General features: G+C 43.6%; 1 protein-coding gene across 2 annotated transcripts in view; it reads right to left on the reverse strand.

Annotated features, from left to right (window-relative positions):
* LOC110521082 (disks large-associated protein 2) overlaps window positions 1-21948 on the reverse strand; it is a 53368-nt gene extending 31420 nt beyond the window's left edge. For both annotated transcript variants that reach the window (XM_021598503.3, XM_036976477.2), the window contains exons 1-4: window positions 20619-21948; window positions 8203-8429; window positions 2307-2484; window positions 316-535 (exon numbers count right to left, since the gene is read on the reverse strand). In XM_021598503.3, coding sequence (XP_021454178.3) covers window positions 316-535; window positions 2307-2484; window positions 8203-8429; window positions 20619-21743 — 1750 coding nt within the window. In that variant the 5' untranslated portion in view covers window positions 21744-21948. The remainder of the gene's footprint in view (window positions 1-315; window positions 536-2306; window positions 2485-8202; window positions 8430-20618) is intronic.
* Between the last annotated feature and the right edge of the window lie 484 nt (window positions 21949-22432).

The following is a 22432-nucleotide window of genomic DNA, read 5'->3' on the forward strand; positions in this document are numbered from 1 at the left end:
TTTGCCACCGCCACACGTGACAAATCAGGAAGCCCAGGTCATGATGCATTGTTCGTGCAATGTAGCGCACTTGCAAGCAAATTTCCTCGGAACACTCAGGATATGCAGAGGCAAGACAAACAAGACACACAACAATGACAAGTAGCAAATAAGAAATGACCGGAATCTTTCAACCAAGCATCTCTCAAAGCTCAAGGGTACCCCACTGTACATATGTAGGTATGTTAAGGATGTACACATGTTATAGAATGTATGAGGAGTATGTTTTCTAGGCCTTCTCTCGTTTGGGGGGGATTTTGTGATGCATACTGTTACCTGTTGTGGATCTGAGAGTTGAAGTGACAGTGGAGGATGTCATTGAAGGCAAGCAGTCGTCGTCTTGGGAATACCCAGCCTGAATTGCACGCAGGTAACTGTGGCTTCGAGTGCGGAACGAGCCAGGCAGGTCCAAAGCCTCCATGGCCTGGGATTCTACTTCGCTAAAAACGGACTCGCAAACTGACTCAAACTGGCCATTGACCTCAGTCTCACTCACCTGAGAGACAAAAACAGGAATAGCAGTCCTTAATTTTTCCTCTTCCTTTCTGTTTGTCACTTTGACTCTTCCCCTTAGTACAGTAAATATGAAGGAGTGTTAGCAGGAGAAAAAAGGCACTGGCAATTCCGAACTTAAAAAAACAACAACTTTGCATCAAAATCTTTGTTTTCTTAAAAAATCAAGCAGATAAACAACCAAATGAAAAGAGCAAAAACAATGCATCATTTGGTATACCGTTTACAGTATGTACTATCCCATTGTAAGTCATCATCATAGACATACATACCACAGGAGGTTGGTGGCAACTTAAGTGGGGACAACGGCTCATGGTAATGACTGGAGCATAATAAGTGGAATGTAATCGAATACATCAAACATGTGGTTTCCATGGTTTCCATGTGTTTGATGCCATTCCATTTGCTCCATTTCAGCCATTATTATGAGCCGTCCTCCCGTCGGCAGACTCCTGTGACATTTTGTATTTTTATTGAACCTTTATTTAACTAGGCAAGTCAGTGAAGAACAAATTCTTATTTTACAATGACGGCCTACCCTGGCCAAACCCTCCCCTAACCCGGACAACTCTGGGCCAATTGTGCGCCGCCCTATGGGACTCCCGATCACGGCCGGTTGTGATGTAGCCCGAGATCTAACCAAGGTCTGTAGTGAAATGCAGTGCCACTCGGGAGCCTTATACATACGTTACTACTGAGGAAATGGGAAAGCAGATGTCCTTACAAGAACCTATTCAAAAGTAGAAATTACAGTGCAACACAGTACAAACAACATGCGGAATTTCAATGTCGTGAATATATACAGTATATCTCCAACTCAATGCATCCAACGTAATGGCAGGCAGGAAGCTATACTAACAACGTCACCTGTGTATCAAAATTAATCTTCTTTATATTACGCAGTGCATAAAAGCCTGCTACTTAATAACATAATAAAAATGACTGGGTATATTAAATGTATAGTGTAGCTAATACGCAGCAAATATGGATAAAACCAACGCTTTTTACTGATCAAACGTCCAACATTGTCTAGACTGACTGAGCAGTTTAAAACAACATCCTAGTACTGTGTAGGAACTTCCGTAACGGGTAACTTGAACTTGTAATGAGATAAGTATAGAAAATAACAGATATGTATGGTTCTGCTTGTTGATGCAATGTCACCAATAACACAAATCTATTGATTTCACATGGATCGTTCTGAAAACCGCAAAATATGTCAACAGTACTACCAATGACAACTTAAACAATGAAAAGGCCTCTCTCTCAAACAATAATGCCTGAACAAGCATCTACCATCTCAATGAAAGGGGATCTAGTGGTGACTAATGTGTTTCTATAAGTAACTATATGATTATTGTGATTATTGCCACCCCTTTAGCAAACAACAGACGGTCCCACCCACACTGCCCACATGGTGGCCGTCTACTGTATCTCCTCCTCCTCCTCCTCCTCCTCCTCCTCCTCCTCCTCCTCCAGGACTCCTGGTAGCATCTACTGTATCTCTCCTTCCTCCTCCTCCACCACCTCCTACTCCACCTCCTCCACCTCCTACTCCACCTCCAGGTAGCGTCTACTGTATCTCTCCTTCCTCATCCTCCTCCTCCAGGGCTCCTGGTGACATCTACTGTTTCTCTCCTTCCTCCTCCTTCTCCTCCTCCTGGGCTCCTGGTGGCATCTACTGTATCTCTCCTTCCTCCTCCTCCCCCGGGTCTCCTGGTGTTCCCCTTGTAAGGATCCTGTGTGGGACTCACCTGGCTGACGCAGCTGGCCTGACTGAGGGTGCTGACCGCCCTCATGTAGCTCTGGTTCCGGGAGCGGACCTGAGGCCCCAGGGGTACATGGTGTTGGGGGTAATTGAAGGCTGGGTCCAGGGTGACACTGGGATGGGGCCGCATCATGTCTCGGGTGGTTTGCAAGTGGTAGCTCTGGCTGAATGGAGAGATAGAGAGACAAATATGAGAGGTATTGTCAGTCAGACATTCCTTTATCTGTTGTGAAATGACTATGTAAACATAATCGAGCATCTGACTAAATTATGCACGATTTTAGTTCTGGATTAACTGAGATTAGACATCCCTGGCTTTTTTTTGACCTAAGCCCCAAACTATTTCTTAACTATACAGTAAACAGGTAACCTAGCTGACATGTAGTAGGCCTACTGCTGTATCCAGGTTTGTGTTGTGTAGTTGTGTGACCGGCAGCAAAAGTGACTCATCCTCTTACAACCGCAGCCTTTTAACGATCAACTCCGAACTACGATGACAAGTGCATTACTCGCAAACCCCAAAACACTGTTGAATCGCTAGCCCCACAATTACAGTTTGTCAACTCACCTATAGCTCCCAATTGTACAACAATATAAGCAAATCAAATGTTATTTGTGACAGGTGTAAACAACAGGTGTAGACTAACAGTGAAATGCTAAATTACAGGCCATTCCCAACAATGCAGAGAGAATATTTTTTTTAATAATAGAAAGGTAACACAAGGAATAAACACACAATGAGTAATGATAACTTGGCTATATACAGTGCCTTGTGAAAGTATTCGGCCCCTTTGAACTTTGCGACCTTTTGCCACATTTCAGGTTTCAAACATAAAAATATAAAACTGTATTTTTTTGTGAAGAATCAACAACAAGTGGGACACAATCATGAAGTGGAACGACATTTATTGGATATTTCAAACTTTTTTAACAAATCAAAAACTGAAAAATTGGGCGTGCAAAATTATTCAGCCCCCTTAAGTTAATACTTTGTAGCGCCACCTTTTGCTGCGATTACAGTCGTAAGTCGCTTGGGGTATGTCTCTATCAGTTTTGCACATTGAGAGACTGAAATTTTTTCCCATTCCTCCTTGCAAAACAGCTCGAGCTCAGTGAGGTTGGATGGAGAGCATTTGTGAACAGCAGTTTTGCGTTCTTTCCACAGATTCTCGATTGGATTCAGGTCTGGACTTTGACTTGTCCATTCTAACACCTGGATATGTTTATTTTTGAACCATTCCATTGTAGATCTTGCTTTATGTTTTGGATCATTGTCTTGTTGGAAGACAAATCTCCGTCCCAGTCTCAGGTCTTTTGCAGACTCCATCAGGTTTTCTTCCAGAATGGTCCTGTATTTGGCTCCATCCATCTTCCCATCAATTTTAACCATCTTCCCTGTCCCTGCTGAAGAAAAGCAGGCCCAAACCATGATACTGCCACCACCATGTTTGACAGTGGGGATGGTGTGTTCAGCTGTGTTGCTTTTACGCCAAACATAACGTTTTGCATTGTTGCCAAAAAGTTCAATTTTGGTTTCATCTGACCAGAGCACCTTCTTCCACATGTTTGGTGTGTCTCCCAGGTGGCTTGTGGCAAACTTTAAACAACACTTTTTATGGATATCTTTAAGAAATGGCTTTCTTTCTGCCACTCTTCCATAAAGGCCAGATTTGTGCAATATACGACTGATTGTTGTCCTATGGACAGAGTCTCCCACCTCAGCTGTAGATCTCTGCAGTTCATCCAGAGTGATCATGGGCCTCTTGGCTGCATCTCTGATCAGTCTTCTCCTTGTATGAGTTGAAAGTTTAGAGGGACGGCCAGGTCTTGGTAGATTTGCAGTGGTCTGATACTCCTTCCATTTCAATATTATCGCTTGCACAGTGCTCCTTGGGATGTTTAAAGCTTGGGAAATCTTTTTGTATCCAAATCCGGCTTTAAACTTCTTCACAACAGTATCTCGGACCTGCCTGGTGTGTTCCTTGTTCTTCATGATGCTCTCTGCGCTTTTAACGGACCTCTGAGACTATCACAGTGCAGGTGCATTTATACGGAGACTTGATTACACACAGGTGGATTGTATTTATCATCATTAGTCATTTAGGTCAACATTGGATCATTCAGAGATCCTCACTGAACTTCTGGAGAGAGTTTGCTGCACTGAAAGTAAAGGGGCTGAATAATTTTGCACGCCCAATTTTTCAGTTTTTGATTTGTTAAAGAAGTTTGAAATATCCAATAAATGTCGTTCCACTTCATGATTGTGTCCCACTTGTTGTTGATTCTTCACAAAAAAATACAGTTTTATATCTTTATGTTTGAAGCCTGAAATGTGGCAAAGGGTCGCAAAGTTCAAGGGGGCCGAATACTTTCGCAAGGCACTGTACATGCAGGGCACCTCCCCAGGTATCTCCCTGTGTGTGTGTGTGTGTGTGTGTGTGTGTGTGTGTGTGTGTGTGTGTGTGTGTGTATCAGTGCGTTGCACTGATACCAAGAGGTGCATAATGTATGGTACAATCAGTAGAGAAGGTTTATTAGTTCGTCTCCAAGCTCTTTCATTCATACCGAGATAATCATTTGGACTTTGTCCTTCAGAATATTATGCATCTTCTGATTGGTTGGTATAATAATTGTTATTGTAACCATCATTACTTCTTCCAAGATCCCATGCCATGCTACACATCTAGGTGTATAATATTTTGATGGTGTCCTTTTCTTTTTCTGTCCAATCACTTCATTTTTTGTACTACAAAATCACTCTGTACCACTGTCCTGCTTCTTATAGTTTACCTAAAGCTCATTTATCTTTGAATCTATGGAGTGTTGCCTATCAAGAGGGGGAATGAGAGCAAACAGGCTCTTTATTTGCGGAGTGAGACAGCTCAAGTGAGAATGAAAGACAATTTCACCTATATGAAGACATTCAAAGAAATACATGAGATTTGATTGTCAGCCAATGAATATCCTGTTCATGCTTAATACTGTACCTAGTCATTTGACTGTGACATTTGAGAGAAGTGACAGACTTACCACTGCCTTGTCAACAGTGCTGTGATAACATGAGGTACATTGCCTCGGTAAGCAAATATTGAAATAGCAGTTGATAAAGGTCAGATATAATGCCTGCATTGGTCTGACACTCACTAGCTAAAGTACTACTTTAATATCTGAGCTCATGAGGAGAACTGGGCTCCAATGGTAAACAGAGAACAATCCAAACACAAGGACAAGGGCACAAAGCAGTGAAGCGGCTACAAACCAATTGACCAAACAAATGTAGCAGAGCTCTTAGTCACGCATTAATACAGGCTGAAGAGGCATTGGGGTACGATAAGAACATGCACAGCCAATCGTAACATAGCGCTATTCTTCCTCTGTTGCCCAGCAACATTGAGTGACATGGCTAAATCATGCATGTTCCCCAGAAAATCCCACTACATACAGAGGTCACAAAGACATAAAACAGACATAACAGGTAGACTAGCCATAATGGCAGGTATCCTAGCAATTAAGAGCATTGGGCCAGTAACCGAAAGGTTGTTGGTTGAATCTCTGAGCCGACTAGATGAAAAACAGTTTGCAAAAAGCCAGGAGCTATGGTTAAGGTTTTGAAATGACGTTTGGGAAAGATTTGGTGAAGTGGTTAAAGAGGATGATAGCAGTGCCGGCTGTGTAATTTGTGATGATTGTGAGGCGCTGTACAAATTCGACAGTCACAAGACGGGGATTTCAAATAGGCCTATGGCATGTCAAGGGAACTGTAGCCTACTGTTCGGATGGGTTGAATGGAAACTGAAATCAGGAAACTGACTGTAGGTCTATAACCTCTCACATAGCCTTAATTTTAACTCCTGTAGAAAGAATTAAGCGTTTCTTGCAGTAAAATTATACACCAAATGTCGGCCAAATTTTTTGTGGAGAAACGTGATTGCTTTCTTTCACCATCTTGAGAGAACGAGAATACACAGTTAGACACCATCTGTAGAAGTGCTATCTTTAACAGCATCATAAAAGCTGATAGTATTTCATCCGCATAAAATATGCATCCAAGCCAAAGTGAAATCTTATCAGAAACATGTTGGGTCATTTCTTGACAAATGGTCAAACTGATGTCATTTGGAAATTTTGCACCGAAAATATTCTGGTCTTTGTTTTGTTATTGCATTTTCTCCCTGGCCCCTAAACATCTTTCACCTCGAAAGAAGCAGAGATGACAGGGAAAACTTTAACAATGTCAACTAGATTGAATAATTCATTCTATCTATTTATGACATTATTCTGGTGAGAAAGGCTTTAATTAGTCTTCTAGAGCAACAGAAGCTGCATGCATCTAATTATAGACAAATTGCCTACCAAAATGTTGAAAAGTATAAAAAGGAATTGGGTAAAAAATTTAATCCTGCACCCACTGTCAAAAAATCAGTCTGCTGTCTCACTGTAGCGGGCCTTAGATTTGAACTTTATCACATATAGTGGGGCAGCTGTGGATAGGTTGTTAGCACGTCTACTCCCGCTTGACATCGACAGTTTATTCATTATTACGCACACCTGCCACCTGAGCCTCATGAGACTTACCTGGACTCCATCACCTTCCTGATTACCTCCCCTATATCTGTCACTCCCTTTGGTTCGTTCCCCAGGCGTTATTGACTGTTTCTGTGTTTCATGTCTGTACGCTATTCGTGGTTCTTTTTTTGTTCCATGTTCCGTTATGTATTAAATTCACTCCCTGTATCTTAGCCTACACATTACAGAATAACGCCTCCCCAAGGGGAAGCAACAGGGATTTTTTTTACCAAGTGCCGCTGCCGAGCAACTGGGGGTGCTTCAGCTGGCTGTCAGGCTTCCATGACTCAGCTGGCTCAACAGGTTCCCGCGTCTCGGTTGGCTCATCAGGCTCCCACGCCTCAGCCGGGCTCGTCAGACTCCCGCGCCTCCCCGCAGCCGGCTACAGGGTCCCTCCCCGCACCTCAGCCGGCTACAGGGTCCCTCCCCGCACCTCAGCCGGCTACAGGGTCCCTCCCCGCACCTCAGCCGGCTACAGGGTCCCTCCCCGCACCTCAGCCGGCTACAGGGTCCCTCCCCGCACCTCATCCGGCTACAGGGTCCCTTCCCGCGTCTGTACGCTACTCGTGTTTCTTGTTTTGTTCCATGTTCCGTTATTTATTAAGTTCACTCCCTGTACTTGCTTCCTCATTTTTAGCGTACACGTTACACACGCAACAATAGTAAATGTAAATCCAGGACACTCCAACTATTATGATATATTATGTTTTGTATGGTATGTATTAATTTTTGGGTGTCCGTCATCCATTTCATATGATATGTTATGAATTACAAATCATATGTTATGTTACGAATTTGTTGTGGCTTAGGCTAGCTAGTGGCTTTGTGGCTAATGCTAAGGTTAGCTAGGTGGCTAATGTTACCTAGGCTAGCTTAAAGGGTTAGGAGTTAGGTTAAAGGGTTAAGTCAATGGGTTATGGTCAATGGGTTATGGTTAGGGGAAGGGTTGGCTAACATGCTAAGTAGCAACCTTCGGGTTCCATGTAGAACCTTCTGTAGAAACGGCTCTACATGGTACGCAAAAGGGGTTTACCTGAAAACAAAAAGGGCTCTTCAAATATTTCTCCAATGGAGACAGCTGAAGAACCCTTTTAGGGTTTTCTAAGAATGTATATTACGTCTAGTCTATGAGACCAGGCTGACATGTACGGTGTCCATTTTAGAACATCCTCAGCCTCATAACTCATGGGTGAGGATTGACTCAAGCAGGACTGACTTATGAGGCTGAGGGTGTGCTAAAAACAGACACTGCAACAATGATCTCGTGACAACGCATACCACAAGGAGCTTTAGTTGAGACATTAAGATGGGCCTACCTTTGGGGGTCTATGTGGGGCCTCTGCATAACTGATTTGAGGATGAGGGCGTCGGGTCGGATGGCCTTCTGGGGTGAGGACTTGGGGCTGCCGTCAGATTCGCCACCAGAGTCATTGTCTACCTCTCCCATGGCTTTGACGTAGCTGCTGCTGCGCATCCGCCGACATGGGATCTCCTCGTCCTTGTCTCCGTCCTCCGGGTATCCACTCCACTCATCCTGAGGCACCTGCAGCAGAGAGCCCACCTCCGTCAGTCAGTCACATAGATCCAACAGTCACATAGATCCAACCCCCCCCCCCCCCCCTTGTACGACTGCTCTCTAAGCAGTTATGTTCTCTGCTAGTAAAATGGGGCCCAGCTGCCAAAAGAGTGTAAGAGATGACTCAGAGTCAACTGAGGAAGAGTTTTCCCATAACACACACAGGGACTGACTGGAGCAGAGTGATCCCCAGCTTCTGTTCTCCCCTCAGACTCACCCCTCACTCCCCAAGGGTCTGCTCCTCTAATGAACCACTGCTCATAACATTCTACTCCCAAGCCCTTTTTGTTTTATTCATCTTTCTCTAACATTTAATGTTTTGTTATTTAGCCAAAGTGCTTTTCGGTGTGTATAAGCAGCTGAATATCATTACATATTTCTCAGAAACAACTCAAGAGAAACTATCCTCAATGGTGGCAAGATATTCTCAGTGTAATAAGCTAAAAGTTTTTCCAAAAACATTACATGATACAAATATCAAATCATTTTTTTTGTTGTCATATGCGCCAAATACAACAGGTGTAGGTAGACCTTACAGTGAAATGCTTAGTTACAAGCCCTAACCAACAATGCAGTTTAAATATTCCAACAAAAGAAAATACAAAAAAAATAAAAAAAATAATAAGAAATAAAAATAACAAATATTTAAAGAGCCGCAGTAAAATATCAATAGTGAGGCTGTATAAAGTGGGGTACCAGTACAGAGTCAATGTGCAGGGGCACAGGTTAGTCCAGGTAATTGCAGTAATATGTACAGTGCCTTGCGAAAGTATTCGGCCCCCTTGAACTTTGCGACCTTTTGCCACATTTCAGGCTTCAAACATAAAGATATAAAACTGTATTTTTTTGTGAAGAATCAACAACAAGTGGGACACAATCATGAAGTGGAACGACATTTATTGGATATTTCAAACTTTTTTAACAAATCAAAAACTGAAAATGTTTTGGCAACAATGCAAGATGTTATGTTTGGCGGAAAAGCAACACAGCTCATCACCCTGAACACACCATCCCCACTGTCAAACATGGTGGTGGCAGCATCATGGTTTGGGCCTGCTTTTCTTCAGCAGGGACAGGGAAGATGGTTAAAATTGATGGGAAGATGGATGGAGCCAAATACAGGACCATTCTGGAAGAAAACCTGATGGAGTCTGCAAAAGACCTGAGACTGGGACGGAGATTTGTCTTCCAACAAGACAATGATCCAAAACATAAAGCAAAATCTACAATGGAATGGTTCAAAAATAAACATATCCAGGTGTTAGAATGGCCAAGTCAAAGTCCAGACCTGAATCCAATAGAGAATCTGTGGAAAGTACTGAAAACTGCTGTTCACAAATGCTGTCCATCCAACCTCACTGAGCTCGAGCTGTTTTGCAAGGAGGAATGGGAAAAAATGTCAGTCTCTCGATGTGCAAAACTGATTGAGACATACCCCAAGCGACTTACAGCTGTAATCGCAGCAAAAGGTGGCGCTACAAAGTATTAACTTAAGGGGGCTGAATAATTTTGCACGCCCAATTTTTCAGTTTTTGATTTGTTAAAAAAGTTTGAAAAATGAATGTCGTTCCACTTCATGATTGTGTCCCACTTGTTGTTGATTCTTCACAAAAAAATACAGTTTTATATTTTTATGTTTGAAGCCTGAAATGTGGCAAAAGGTCGCAAAGTTCAAGGGGGCCGAATACTTTCGCAAGGCACTGTCAATGTAGGTAGAGTTATTAAAGTGACTATGCATAGATAATAACAGAGAGTAGCAGCAGTGTAGAATATGGGGGGGGGGGGGTGCAATGCAAATAGTCTGGGTAGCCTTTTGATTAGCTGTTCAGGAGTCTTATGGCTTGGGGGTAGAAGCTGTTTGGAAGCCTCTTGGACCTAGACTTGGCGTTCTGGAACCGCTTGCCATGCGATAGCAGAGAGAACAGTCTATGACTAGGGTAGCTGGAGTCCTATACAATTTTTAGGGCCTTCCTCTGAATAGGTTTTGTCGTGCCCTCTTCACGACTGTCTTGGTGTGCTTGGACCATGTTAGTTTGTTGGATCTTTAAGCTCTCAACCTGCTCCACTACAGCCCCGTCGATGAGAATGGGGGCACTCCCTAAAACACTTCAGCGAGCAGGCCTTTCTAATCAACCTGGCCCGGGTATCCTGGAAGCATATGGACCTCATTCCATCAGTAGAGGATGCTTGGTTATTCTTTAAATGTGCTTTCCTCACCATCTTAAATAAGCATGCCCCATTCAAAACAATGTAGAACCAGGATCAGATATAGCCCTTGGTTCACTCCAGACCTGACTGACCTCAACCAGCACAAAAACATACTGTGGCGTATGCAGTAGCATCCACTGCGAATTTCCACCGCGATATGCAACATTTCAGGGAAGTTAGGAACCAATATACACAAGCAGTTAGGAAAGCTAAGGCTAGCTTTTTCAAACAGAAATTTGCATCCTGTAGCACAAACTCCAAACATTTCTGGGACACTGTAAAGTCCATGGAGAATAAGAGCACCTCCTCCCAGCTGCCCCTGCACTGAGGCTAGGAAACACTGTACCAATAAATCCACGATAATGGAGAATTTCGATAGGCATTTTTCTACAGCTGGCCATGCTTTCCACCTGGCTACTCCTACCCCGGTCAACAGCCCTGCACCCCCCACAGCAACTTTGCCCAAGCCTCCCCATTTCTCCTTTACCCAAATCCAGATAGTGGATGTTCTGAAAGAGCTGCAAAATCTTGACCCCTACAAATCAGCCGGGCTAAACAATCTGGACCCTTTCTTTCTAAAATGATCAGCCAAAATTGTTGCAACCCCTATTACTAGCCTGTTCAACCTCTCTTTCGTATCGTCTGAGATTCCCAAACATTAGAAAGCTGCCGTGGTCATCCCCCTCTTCAAAGGGAGAGACTCTCTAGACCCAAACTGCTAAAGACCTATATATATCCTACCCTGCCTTTCTAAGGTCTTTGAAAGCCAAGTTAACAAAACAGATCACCGACCATTTCGAATCCCACCGTACCTTCTTCACTATGCAATCTGGTTTCCGAGCTGGTCATGGGTGCACCTCAGCCACGCTCAAGGTCCTAAACAATATCATAGCCGCCATCGATAGGAGACAATACTGTACAGCTGTTTTCATTGACCTGGCCAAGACTTTCGACTCTGTCAATCCCCACATTCTTATCAGCAGACTCAACAGCCTTGATTTCTCAAATGACGGATTCACCAACTACTTCTCAGACAGAGTTCAGTGTCTCAAATCGGAGGGCCTGTTGTCCGGACCTCTGGCAGTTTCTATGGGGGTGCCACAGGGTTAAATTCTCGGGCCGACTCTTTTCTCTGTATAAATCAATGTCGCTCTTGCTGCTGGTGATTCTCTGATCCACCTCTACACAGACGACACCATTCTGTATACTTCTGGTCCTTCTTTGGACACTGTGTTAACTAACCTCCAGGTGAGCTTCTTCTGCACATCTATCACTCCAGTGTTTAAATGCTAAATTGTAATTATTTCTCCACTATGTTCTATTTATTGCCTTACCTCTATCTTACCTTTATCTTACCTCATTTGCACACACTGTATATAGACTTTTTCTATTGTATGTTTTTTTTATTCCATGTGTAACTCTGTGTTGTTTTTGTCGCACTGCTTTGCTTTATCTTGGCCAGGTCGCAATTGTAAATGAGAACTTGTTCTCAACTTGCCTACCTGGTTAAATAAAGGTGAAATAAAATAAATAAATATATCTGATCTCTTTTTTTATTGACCAAGTCACTGGTGCTTCCTGCTTTAATTTTAGCTTGCAAGCAGGAATCAGGACTGTGGAATTATGGTCAGATTTCCAAATGGAGGGCGAGGGAGAGCTTTGTACGCATCTCTGTGTGTGGATAAAATATGGTCTAGAGTTTTTTTCCCTCTGGTTGCACATTTAACATGCTGGTGGAAATTTGGTAGAACTGATTTAAGTTCCCCTGCATTAAAGTCCCCGTCCACTTGGAGCACCTCCTCTGGATGAGCGTTTTCCTGTTTTCTCATGGAGGTCTACAGCTCATTGAGTGTGGTCTTAGAGCCAGCATAGGTCTGTGGTAGACAGCTACAAAAAATACAGATATGTATGGTCTCTAGCTTATCAATAGATACTTACCTCAGGCGAGCAAAACCTTGAGACTTCCTTAGATATCGTACACCAGCTGTTGTTTACAACTACAGTGCCTTGAGAAAGTATTCGGCCCCCTTGAACTTTGCAACCTTTTGCCACATTTCAGGCTTCAAACATAAACATATAAAACTGTATTTTTTTGTGAAGAATCAACAACAAGTGGGACACAATCATGAAGTGGAACGACATTTATTGGATATTTCAAACTTTTTTAACAAATCAAAAACTGAAAAATTGGGCGTGCAAAATTATTCAGCCCCTTTACTTTCAGTGCAGCAAACTCTCTCCAGAAGTTCAGTGAGGATCTCTGAATGATCCAATGTTGACCTAAATGACTAATGATGATAAATACAATCCACCTGTGTGTAATCAAGTCTCCGTATAAATGCACCTGCACTGTGATAGTCTCAGAGGTCCGTTAAAAGCGCAGAGAGCATCATGAAGAACAAGGAACACACCAGGCAGGTCCGAGATACTGTTGTGAAGAAGTTTAAAGCCGGATTTGGATACAAAAAGATTTCCCAATCTTTAAACATCCTAAGGAGCACTGTGCAAGCGATAATATTGAAATGGAAGGAGTATCAGACCACTGCAAATCTAACAAGACCTGGCCGTCCCTCTAAACTTTCAGCTCATACAAGGAGAAGACTGATCAGAGATGCAGCCAAGAGGCCCATGATCACTCTGGATGAACTGCAGAGATCTACAGCTGAGGTGGGAGACTCTGTCCATAGGACAACAATTAGTCGTATATTGCACAAATCTGGCCTTTATGGAAGAGTGGCAAGAAGAAAGCCATTTCTTAAAGATATCCATAAAAAGTGTCGTTTAAAGTTTGCCACAAGCCACCTGGGAGACACACCAAACATGTGGAAGAAGGATCAGATGAAACCATAATTTAACTTTTTGGCAACAATGCAAAACGTTATGTTTGGCGTAAAAGCAACACAGCTGAACACACCATCCCCACTGTCAAACATGGTGGTGGCAGCATCATGGTTTGGGCCTGCTTTTCTTCAGCAGGGACAGGGAAGATGGTTAAAATTGATGGGGAAGATGGATGGAGCCAAATACAGGACCATTCTGGAAGAAAACCTGATGGAGTCTGCAAAAGACCTGAGACTGGGACGGAGATTTGTCTTCCAACAAGACAATGATCCAAAACATAAAGCAAAATCTACAATGGAATGGTTCAAAAGTAAACATATCCAGGTGTTAGAATGGCCAAGTCAAAGTCCAGACCTGAATCCAATCGAGAATCTGTGGAAAGAACTGAAAACTGCTGTTCACAAATGCTCTCCATCCAACCTCACTGAGCTCGAGCTGTTTTGCAAGGAGGAATGGGAAAAAATGTCAGTCTCTCGATGTGCAAAACTGATTGAGACATACCCCAAGCGACTTACAGCTGTAATCGCAGCAAAAGGTGGCGCTACAAAGTATTAACTTAAGGGGGCTGAATAATTTTGCACGCCCAATTTTTCAGTTTTTGATTTGTTAAAAAGGTTTGAAATATCCAATAAATGTATACATAGACCACCCCTTGTCTTACCAGAGGCTGCTGTTCTATCCTGCCGATACAGTGTAAAACCTGCCAGCTGTATGTTGTTCATGTCGTCATTCAGCCACGACTCGGTGAAACATAAGATATTACAGTGTTTACTGTCCGTTGGTAGTTTAATCTTGCTCGTAGGTCATTGATCTTGCTCGTAGATCAGTAATCCAGATTACTTAGTACTGATATACACAATACATTTACCAAATGTACATTTTTGTAGAGATGGTGTACCGCAGGGATGAATACAAATGGCAATTCCTTTCCCCCTTGTAATCCTCTCATGTACAGCATGGCTCTGAGGTCTAAACTCCAGTGAGTGGAGTCAAACTTCCTAGGGAATGGATGTGTGGCCTGTAGAGTTCCATCTCATCACAGATTGCCAAGCCATCCACACAGTGAATGACACTGCAAGCCTGTGGGAGTGACTAGTCCCAGTGAGATGGGCTTAGTGTGAGAAGAGGAGGGGTGTGAATTGAGTGGGAAAGAAAAGCTTGTTTAATCTACAGGGGGGCTCTGTGGCCTAGCTCCACTTTGCCCTGTTAGACTGTTAGGGCAGAGACAGACCAACATTCAACCTGTTCATACATTCTTGAGAAGCAGGAACAATGGGATTTCTCCCACAATTGCGGTCTAGGCACAGTGTGGGTTTGATTGAACCTTACCTACAGTGGCTGCCATTCATTCACCTGAGGCTGTGCTTGTAACTTTTACGTTGACACAATGTACTGTAGTTAGTGACAAATTATAAATTTTAGCAGCAGACAAGTTCATTAATCTTGCTACTATTATTAGGAAACAATGTAATTAATGTGCCATGAACCCCAACAGCAGTTACCAAGCATAGACAAGTGGTGCATGTTCTGTTGGTAGAAATATTAACATTTTACTGAAAATCCAGAGGTCTCAGGGTCAGCTATAGGATGAAGAGCGTTACACTGCACAGTGAGGGGAGTAATAAAGTCATGGATAATACCATGTCTTCCTCCCGAATCCTCCACACTCATTTTAAGGCGAATGTGGGCTAGTGTGTAGGTTGCAGCCATAGCAACTGCAGATAAACGAGCGACATTAACACATCGTGCATATGCAACGGCGTAGCCTCGACTGTAACAGTCGTTCGACGAACGGCAGAACAATTAATAGTGATTAAGGGATCATTGTTAATTACATGGTGTTGCTTTGCCATAAACATTTCCACACCAAAACAAAGCAGATAATTTACTGTACAAGTAGCTCTAATTGGTGAAATCAAAGAAGGTTAATAGTTTAATAAGGCATGTTCTAGTCAATTCACATTAGTAGACAGTACATGCGAATTGAAAATATTTTCTAGCACTCTAAGACGGATGATCATATTCATATACTTTAACCATATATCTTACACATACTCATTTCAAGGAATATTGGCATTGACATGAAATTAGCCATCAACGGCCAATCAAATTAATGATGTCACACATATGTTGTAGCTGTCCAGTATAATGATCAGGCGTATGTACTGGATGTATAACATAAAATTCCATCACGTTGTGCCCCCAGTGGACAAGGGGAGCAGTGGTTCTTAGAACAACAGCCTGGGGCACTAGTGGTCTCCCTCTCTACCTCTGCCAGTTATTCCCCCCCAACCAATCATGGGCCCTGTCTGGTTATTTCCCCTCAACAGTCCCTGGGCTGCTATCAGAGAGAGCAGAGTAGGATGAATGTTGGGTTTTCTGTTTCTGGAGGTAACCTCACTCACTCACACATATATGTATATTAAATGCAGCCATCGGTGGACATAAACCTGATCTATAAACGGCTCCTTTCTCGCATATAATCTGTATAGAGCAAAAGAACATTAGGTCAGGTGACCTCAGAGAAGAGGTGATACGGATCCAACAGGAAGCTGCATATGTGACAGAGTGGAAATTCCACCCCAGCCAGGATGTGAACGCACAACTTTCCTCACCGTTCAATCACTGTCAATACCACTGACCAAGTAAAGACAAGGCATTTCTGAATCCGGAGCAACAATAATTCTGTCTCAGAAAGGCAGTACGGATGCTATGTGCTACACATTCCTGTACCTCTCAAGTACAGTGTTGCCTTGACGATTAGTGAGGGAGGGGATACAGCAAATAAAAACATTCATCAGGAAAATCTAATTCAATGTAACTAATTACATACAAGGTGAATACTGATGAACACTTCCTAAAGCATTGCAAAGCCAGGTTGGGTCAAAAGGCAATTGCAGACAGACTGCTCTTGTGACCTAAGTGGACATGTTGGCAAGAGAGCAAAGAGGCTAAGCTTTAAAAATAAAAATATATACTTTTTTTTAACGCAAATCCTCAGCAATGCCTGACTTCGCAAGCCAACAGGATAATTAGCTGGCTTGCTTATATCTTCACTTCAAAGCTCTATCAGCAAAACTATCATTCACACTAATCTGCTGTTTCTGCGTTTCTCCATTCCCACAAGAGAATAAAAATACAGTGATTGTGTGGAAACTAAATTAATCATGCTTAAAGACAGCAATAAAGCAAAGGAATTATTTTTTCTCCTAATGCGTTGTCTTTGATCAGCTGGGGCAGTGGTTAACAAGGCAGGCATCGCTCATGAGAGCCCAGCGCTAGCTTGTTAGCTTTCCCCTGTCTCTTCTCTGAGTGGATGTTGTCACACCTGAATGAAGAGGCACTTGGCTGCACCACTGGGTTCGATTAGGCTAGAAAAGGTCTGGTGCCATTAGTTGGTATACATTTTATCAACACCCATAGACTGGTGAGTTAAACGTTTCTAGGAGACTAAGATGGACTATCTTGAATGATGAACACTAAAATGCTCAGAATAGTTTGACACACATTGGATAACAGCTTTTCTTTTTGTTAGTACACACCATCTAATACATTTGGTTCGCTCCCTTAAACAGACTGTTTAACAGTAGAGGAAGGGAGGGAGTTTCCGGCTGTGTGGGTATGTAATAATTCTCATAGTAAAAATGGAAACCATAACATTGCATTAATGAGATAAACAACAAAAAAGCCAATGCCACAGGCACCCCGGTTCTCTAATTAAGCAATAAGGCCTGAGTGGGTGTGGTATATGGCCAATATACTACGGCTAAGGACTGTTCATATGCACGACGCAACGTGGAGTGCCTGGACACAGCCCTTAGCCGTGGTATATTGGTAATATACCACAAACCCCAGAGGTGCTTTATTGCTATTGTAAACTGGTTACCAACATAATTAGAGCAGTACAAATACCTGTGATATACGGTCTGATATACCACGGCTGTCAGTCAATTAGCATTCAGGGCTCAAACCACCCAGTGTATAATGTGAAAGAATCAAAGTCCTGCCACCTGTGCCTGAGCTGTGCTAGACACACAAGATGACAGCCGGACAGAAGAAGCCATTCCATCAAACTTTATTGAGTGTGGCGAGCAGATCGCCCCAGCCAGCGAGTACTCAGGGAGAAATATATATGTAAGGCTTGACAGCTTATTCATTACAATTACTGGGTGCATGTACGGCGGCCAGATGTTGAAGCACGCCCACCGGACAGGGATGCAGACCATTACCCTAATCCGTCTCAATAACGCTGCATGGTGAGCACAGGCAGGCAGGCAAGCAGGCAGGCAGGCAAGCAGGCAGGCAGGGAGGCAGGCAGGCAGGCAGGCATGCAGGCAGGCAGGTAGGTGTGTCACACTCTCTAAGCACATGGATGCTGGGGTGTTTAGGCCCTGGGGATATCATTTGTTACAATGACTGGTGCAAATCACCAGGGGACACCAGCTTGACCTTCAGATGTGTTACTGAGAATACTTGGTCTAAATCTAACTTCAAAAGCCATGTGGATGAATGGATAGGATACAAACGTCTGCTCGGTGCAGAAGACTGACAGATTCAGCCCAGTCTACCTCTCTACCAGGCTCCAGACTATCCCATCACATTTGCTGCATCAATATCGGTGCAATACTGGTGTAGGCCTTCCACCTGTGAAAATGTAAAAAAATATATATACAGTGGGGCAAAAAAGTATTTAGTCAGCCACCAATTGTGCAAGTTCTCCCACTTAAAAAGATGAGAGGCCTGTATTGGTCAGATTCATTGATAAACAGCCATATAATAAACAAACTGTAGTTTAACGTTTCACCCTTGATTCTTGATTTTTTTGTCCTTTTTGAAAAAAGATGCAAACCAAATATACCTATCTAGCTAAATTCCATTCCTTTGCTTGTAGCGTGCTTCTCATCTGACTGGTGAGAAGCAGCAACCGAATTGTTGGTTCCAGTTGTAGAACTCAGATTCAGCTGAAAAGATGTTAGCATTGTCAGAAATGCTACAAAAAGGTAGCACATCGTTGGTTCTTAATGAACAGAAATTAGCATGTGAGAGCAATAGATTATACATTTAATTAAAATTGTTGCACCTACAAACTTAGTCAATCCGACATTTCTTAAATCCAATAGTCACTTTACGGATGCTATCGTCTCATTTTAATCCGATGTCTCGAATTTGAGCAAGGTAGGTGCAGAAAATACTCTTAAAACTCAGTTGCTAGAAACCATGTTAAATAATCTGGTATGTGGTTCTCTGTAACAGTCGGACGGCTCATGACGAGAGGCTAGAATGTATTGTGTGCTTCCAATCAAGTTGTTTTACGAATCTTCATCTAGATTGGTGTCATATTGGTTTAGATATGATGGTGGGGAGACTTTAATTGAATATTTAGCTGGGTGATATCGCTCCCACAATAATACAGAAGGATGGGTGACTGAAGCGACAGTAAGGCCTGGAGTGAAAGTAATGCAATCAAACCCTCACCTTTGACCTGAATGTATCACTTTATTACACAACAGGCTTCACCTCCATCATCTTGATGTGGTCTCGCCGTTTCTACAGCAGGTGCCCTTATTGGATCTTGTTAGCATAATGACTTCACTTGGAAGAAGCAGCTCAGCGTTTCTCAATCACTGTCCTACCTCTGAGTCCTCTGCTGAATATAGACCAACCTGTTTCTTATCGGGATTAGGTCACTGAATATAGACCAACCTGTTTCTTATCGTTTCTTATCAGGATTAGGTCACTGAATATAGACCAACCTGTTTCTTATCGGGATTAGGTCACTGAATATAGACTAACCTGTACATATCAGAATTAGGCCACTGACTATACACTGAGTAGACCAAATATTAGGAACACCTTCCTTTTACCAGGATTCAGTCTATGTCATGGAAAGAGCAGGTGTTCTTAATGTTTTGTAGACTCTGTGTAGAGTAGACAAACCTGCATGTAGATGCATGTAGATACCTCTGGTCCTAAAGGTCTTTATGTATCACATTTGCTGACACTGCATGATTATAATTAGGGATGTAGTGGTAAAAAAAAAATACCGCCGATATACGCTATTCACAAAATAAAAAGCCACGTACGGTAAACACAGGTTTCGCGTCTCTTTTATTTTGTGAATAGCGTATACCCTTGACTCAATCCCTGATCATCTTACAATACTATCTCAGAAGATTGTTAGTGTCCAACAAAGAGCTATAATGAATAATAACATCTATATAAACTTCTATGGAAGTGTACTTTACACAAATCCAATATGCCAAGGCAGTGTTGAACACTTTTGCAATTCAGCGTTATTGAGGTAGAAATCAAACATTTAAAAGATGAGAACCGTAGCCTGTACCTTGTGTCCGTAGGTTAACAGTCTGAAACCCCAAACGTGTCAAACTTGGAAATAGCATAATTTATTGCTGCTGTGTGTTAAGTCAGGTGAGTGTATTTTACTTTAAATCTCTCTCTCTCCGTCTCTCTGTTCGTGTGTGCGTGAAAAAGATCCATGGTGTTTAAAAAACAGCAGGAGTTGCCCACCAGATAGAGAAGGTTATCCAAGGAAGCTTCCATCCCTATTATCTACAGTCTCTTCCTCCATGACATTGATTCCCTCAATTGATCGCTCTAAATAGACAATAGCTCCCCCAGGGAACTCACAATGGGGAATCACAGATAAAGTATATTGGCCTCACACATAGGAGCTTGAAATGTTCCTCTGAGAATAGAAAAGGACAGGTTCAATCAAGGAGGTTTTACTGACTGGGCTGACTGATGCATCCATCATTATGTTTTGCTCAGGAGGTCCTTTCTAAGAATCAATGAGATCAATGGCTGCTACTGTTCGTAATATATTTGGATGTGTGATACGATAAATTGGGAAATTATTATATTACCTCTGTCATGTTTTACCTCTGTCATGAATTATTCCACATACAACATAAAAGCTACTGTAAGCTTTGGGCAAGGTTCAACATCTTTGTTCAGCAGTATCAGTGTGCACGTGCACGCGCACATGCACGCGCACGCACACACACACACACACACACACACACACACACACACACACACACACACACGCACACACACCACAGAGCCATGGCTCTGAACACTACTCACCTGCAGATAGTGACAGGCCCGTAGTGAGGGCTTGAGGTCTGTGTGCATCATGGGTTTCTCCAGGTTGAGGGAGGACTTCCTGTAAGCTTCCTTGGCCTGGCTGACAGTCAGCGTAGACCAGGAACTTCTCTTCATAAACTTACCCTCCGGAGCCGTGGCCATGCTCTCGCATGCTGAGCACTTGACGTCGTTGTTGCTCTTCGAGGTCTTGAGGGACATGTCCCCAAAGTGACTGTGATGCATGGAGTCCGGGTAGCAGTGGGCGGCATGGGCGTAGTCACCATGGTGACGGCTCATGACGCTGGGCGTGCGGTAGGTGCTGTCGCTGTCCAGGTTGTCGTCAGAGCTCCAGAAGCCACCCGCGCCCCCCGAGCGGTGCGCCTTGCGCTCTTTGCTCTTGCTCCGCTTGCTGCCGTGCTTGGAGCCTCCATGGTGGCCGTGTTGGGAGCCTCCGTGATGTCCCCCTCCTCCTCCTTCACCCTTGGTGCCGTTCATCTTGGATGATCCCTCCAGGGAATGGGACTTTGTGAAAAGCTTCTGGACAGAGTGGACCAGGTGGCGGATGCGTCCGGGGCTCTCGCTGCGCTGCTCCGTGGTGGTGGTGGTTGACGCCCTCTGGTACTGCAGCGTGTGGAAGCCATCGTGATGCAGCGGCAGCTGCTTCTCAAACTGGTCCAGCAGATTGGCCGGGATGCGGTTGCTCTTGCCGCTGCCTTGGTACTGCAAGACAGAAGCGGCAGTGGCAGCAGCATGGGAGGTGGCGGAGGCAGTGATGGCGGCGCAGTCGTCCCGCGTGGCTGAGTCATAGTATTGGGTGCTGTAGTGCATTCTGGGGAAGGTGCTGCTGGAAACGTGGTCGATGGGGCCAACGCCGACTGACGAGGGCGCCATCATGACGGGGGACATCATCATGCAGTCTGAGTGAATGGAGCTGCGCGGTGAGTAGCGGTGGTGGTAGTCCATGGGGCAGCTCTCAGTGGGGCTGAGCAGGTAGGAGGTGTGGCGTGAGTCGGAGGCGCCACCATGGTGACCCATGCCATGGATGTCTTGGGGGTAGTCGAACTGGTCTAGTCCGTGGGGCGAGAGGATCTGGTGCTGGGAGCGACCGCCCGATAAGCCCTTCATGTTCCAAGCTGGGGGGACGGGGTGGCGTCTGCCTTCATCGAAGTGTCGAGACGGGGACCAAGGGGAATACTGCTGGTCTGACAGAAATACAGAGAGAGAGAGAGTAATAAGAATAATGCTCAGACTTGTGTAAATGCATTCAGTCACCTTATGCAGGTGCAGTAAGTGATCGCTCCAAATCTCAATTGTTTTTTCAGCTGCTTTCAAAAACGGCAGCAAGAGAGCTGGGGAAGTGTATCTTTAAAATCTCATGAAATCCAATAAAGATTTTGATTATTTACTTTGAATATATAGTACATACAGATGTAGGATCTTAATTTGATCAGTTCAGTTTCTGAGCAGCAGGAAATGTGAATTATTATGTGGATTATAATTAATGTTGGGGTTGATAAATATAATGAGGTTGATACATTTTTGTTTAGGGCAAATCAAGTAGGAGCCTGCTGTGCCCCTCCCTCCTGTGCCAGGTCTATTGAAACAGATAAGAGGCTGTTCCGTGTCTGCCACCATTGCAGTGCCGGTGCTTAATTTCCGCTGCACCTCTCCATTTTTAACTGTTTTGTTCCGGAACCTATTTGGTCGGATCTGGTAACTCTCTTGGCATGAAGAATCATTTGTGCAATGTAACAATTCTAATAAAAGTGATCAAAGTACATTTGAGTTGCCTTTTAGTTAACTCTCCTGCCCCC

This window comes from Oncorhynchus mykiss, chromosome 4 (assembly GCF_057628025.1).
Source record: "Oncorhynchus mykiss isolate SJ-2025 chromosome 4, ASM5762802v1, whole genome shotgun sequence".
NCBI classification, from domain to species: domain Eukaryota; kingdom Metazoa; phylum Chordata; class Actinopteri; order Salmoniformes; family Salmonidae; genus Oncorhynchus; species Oncorhynchus mykiss.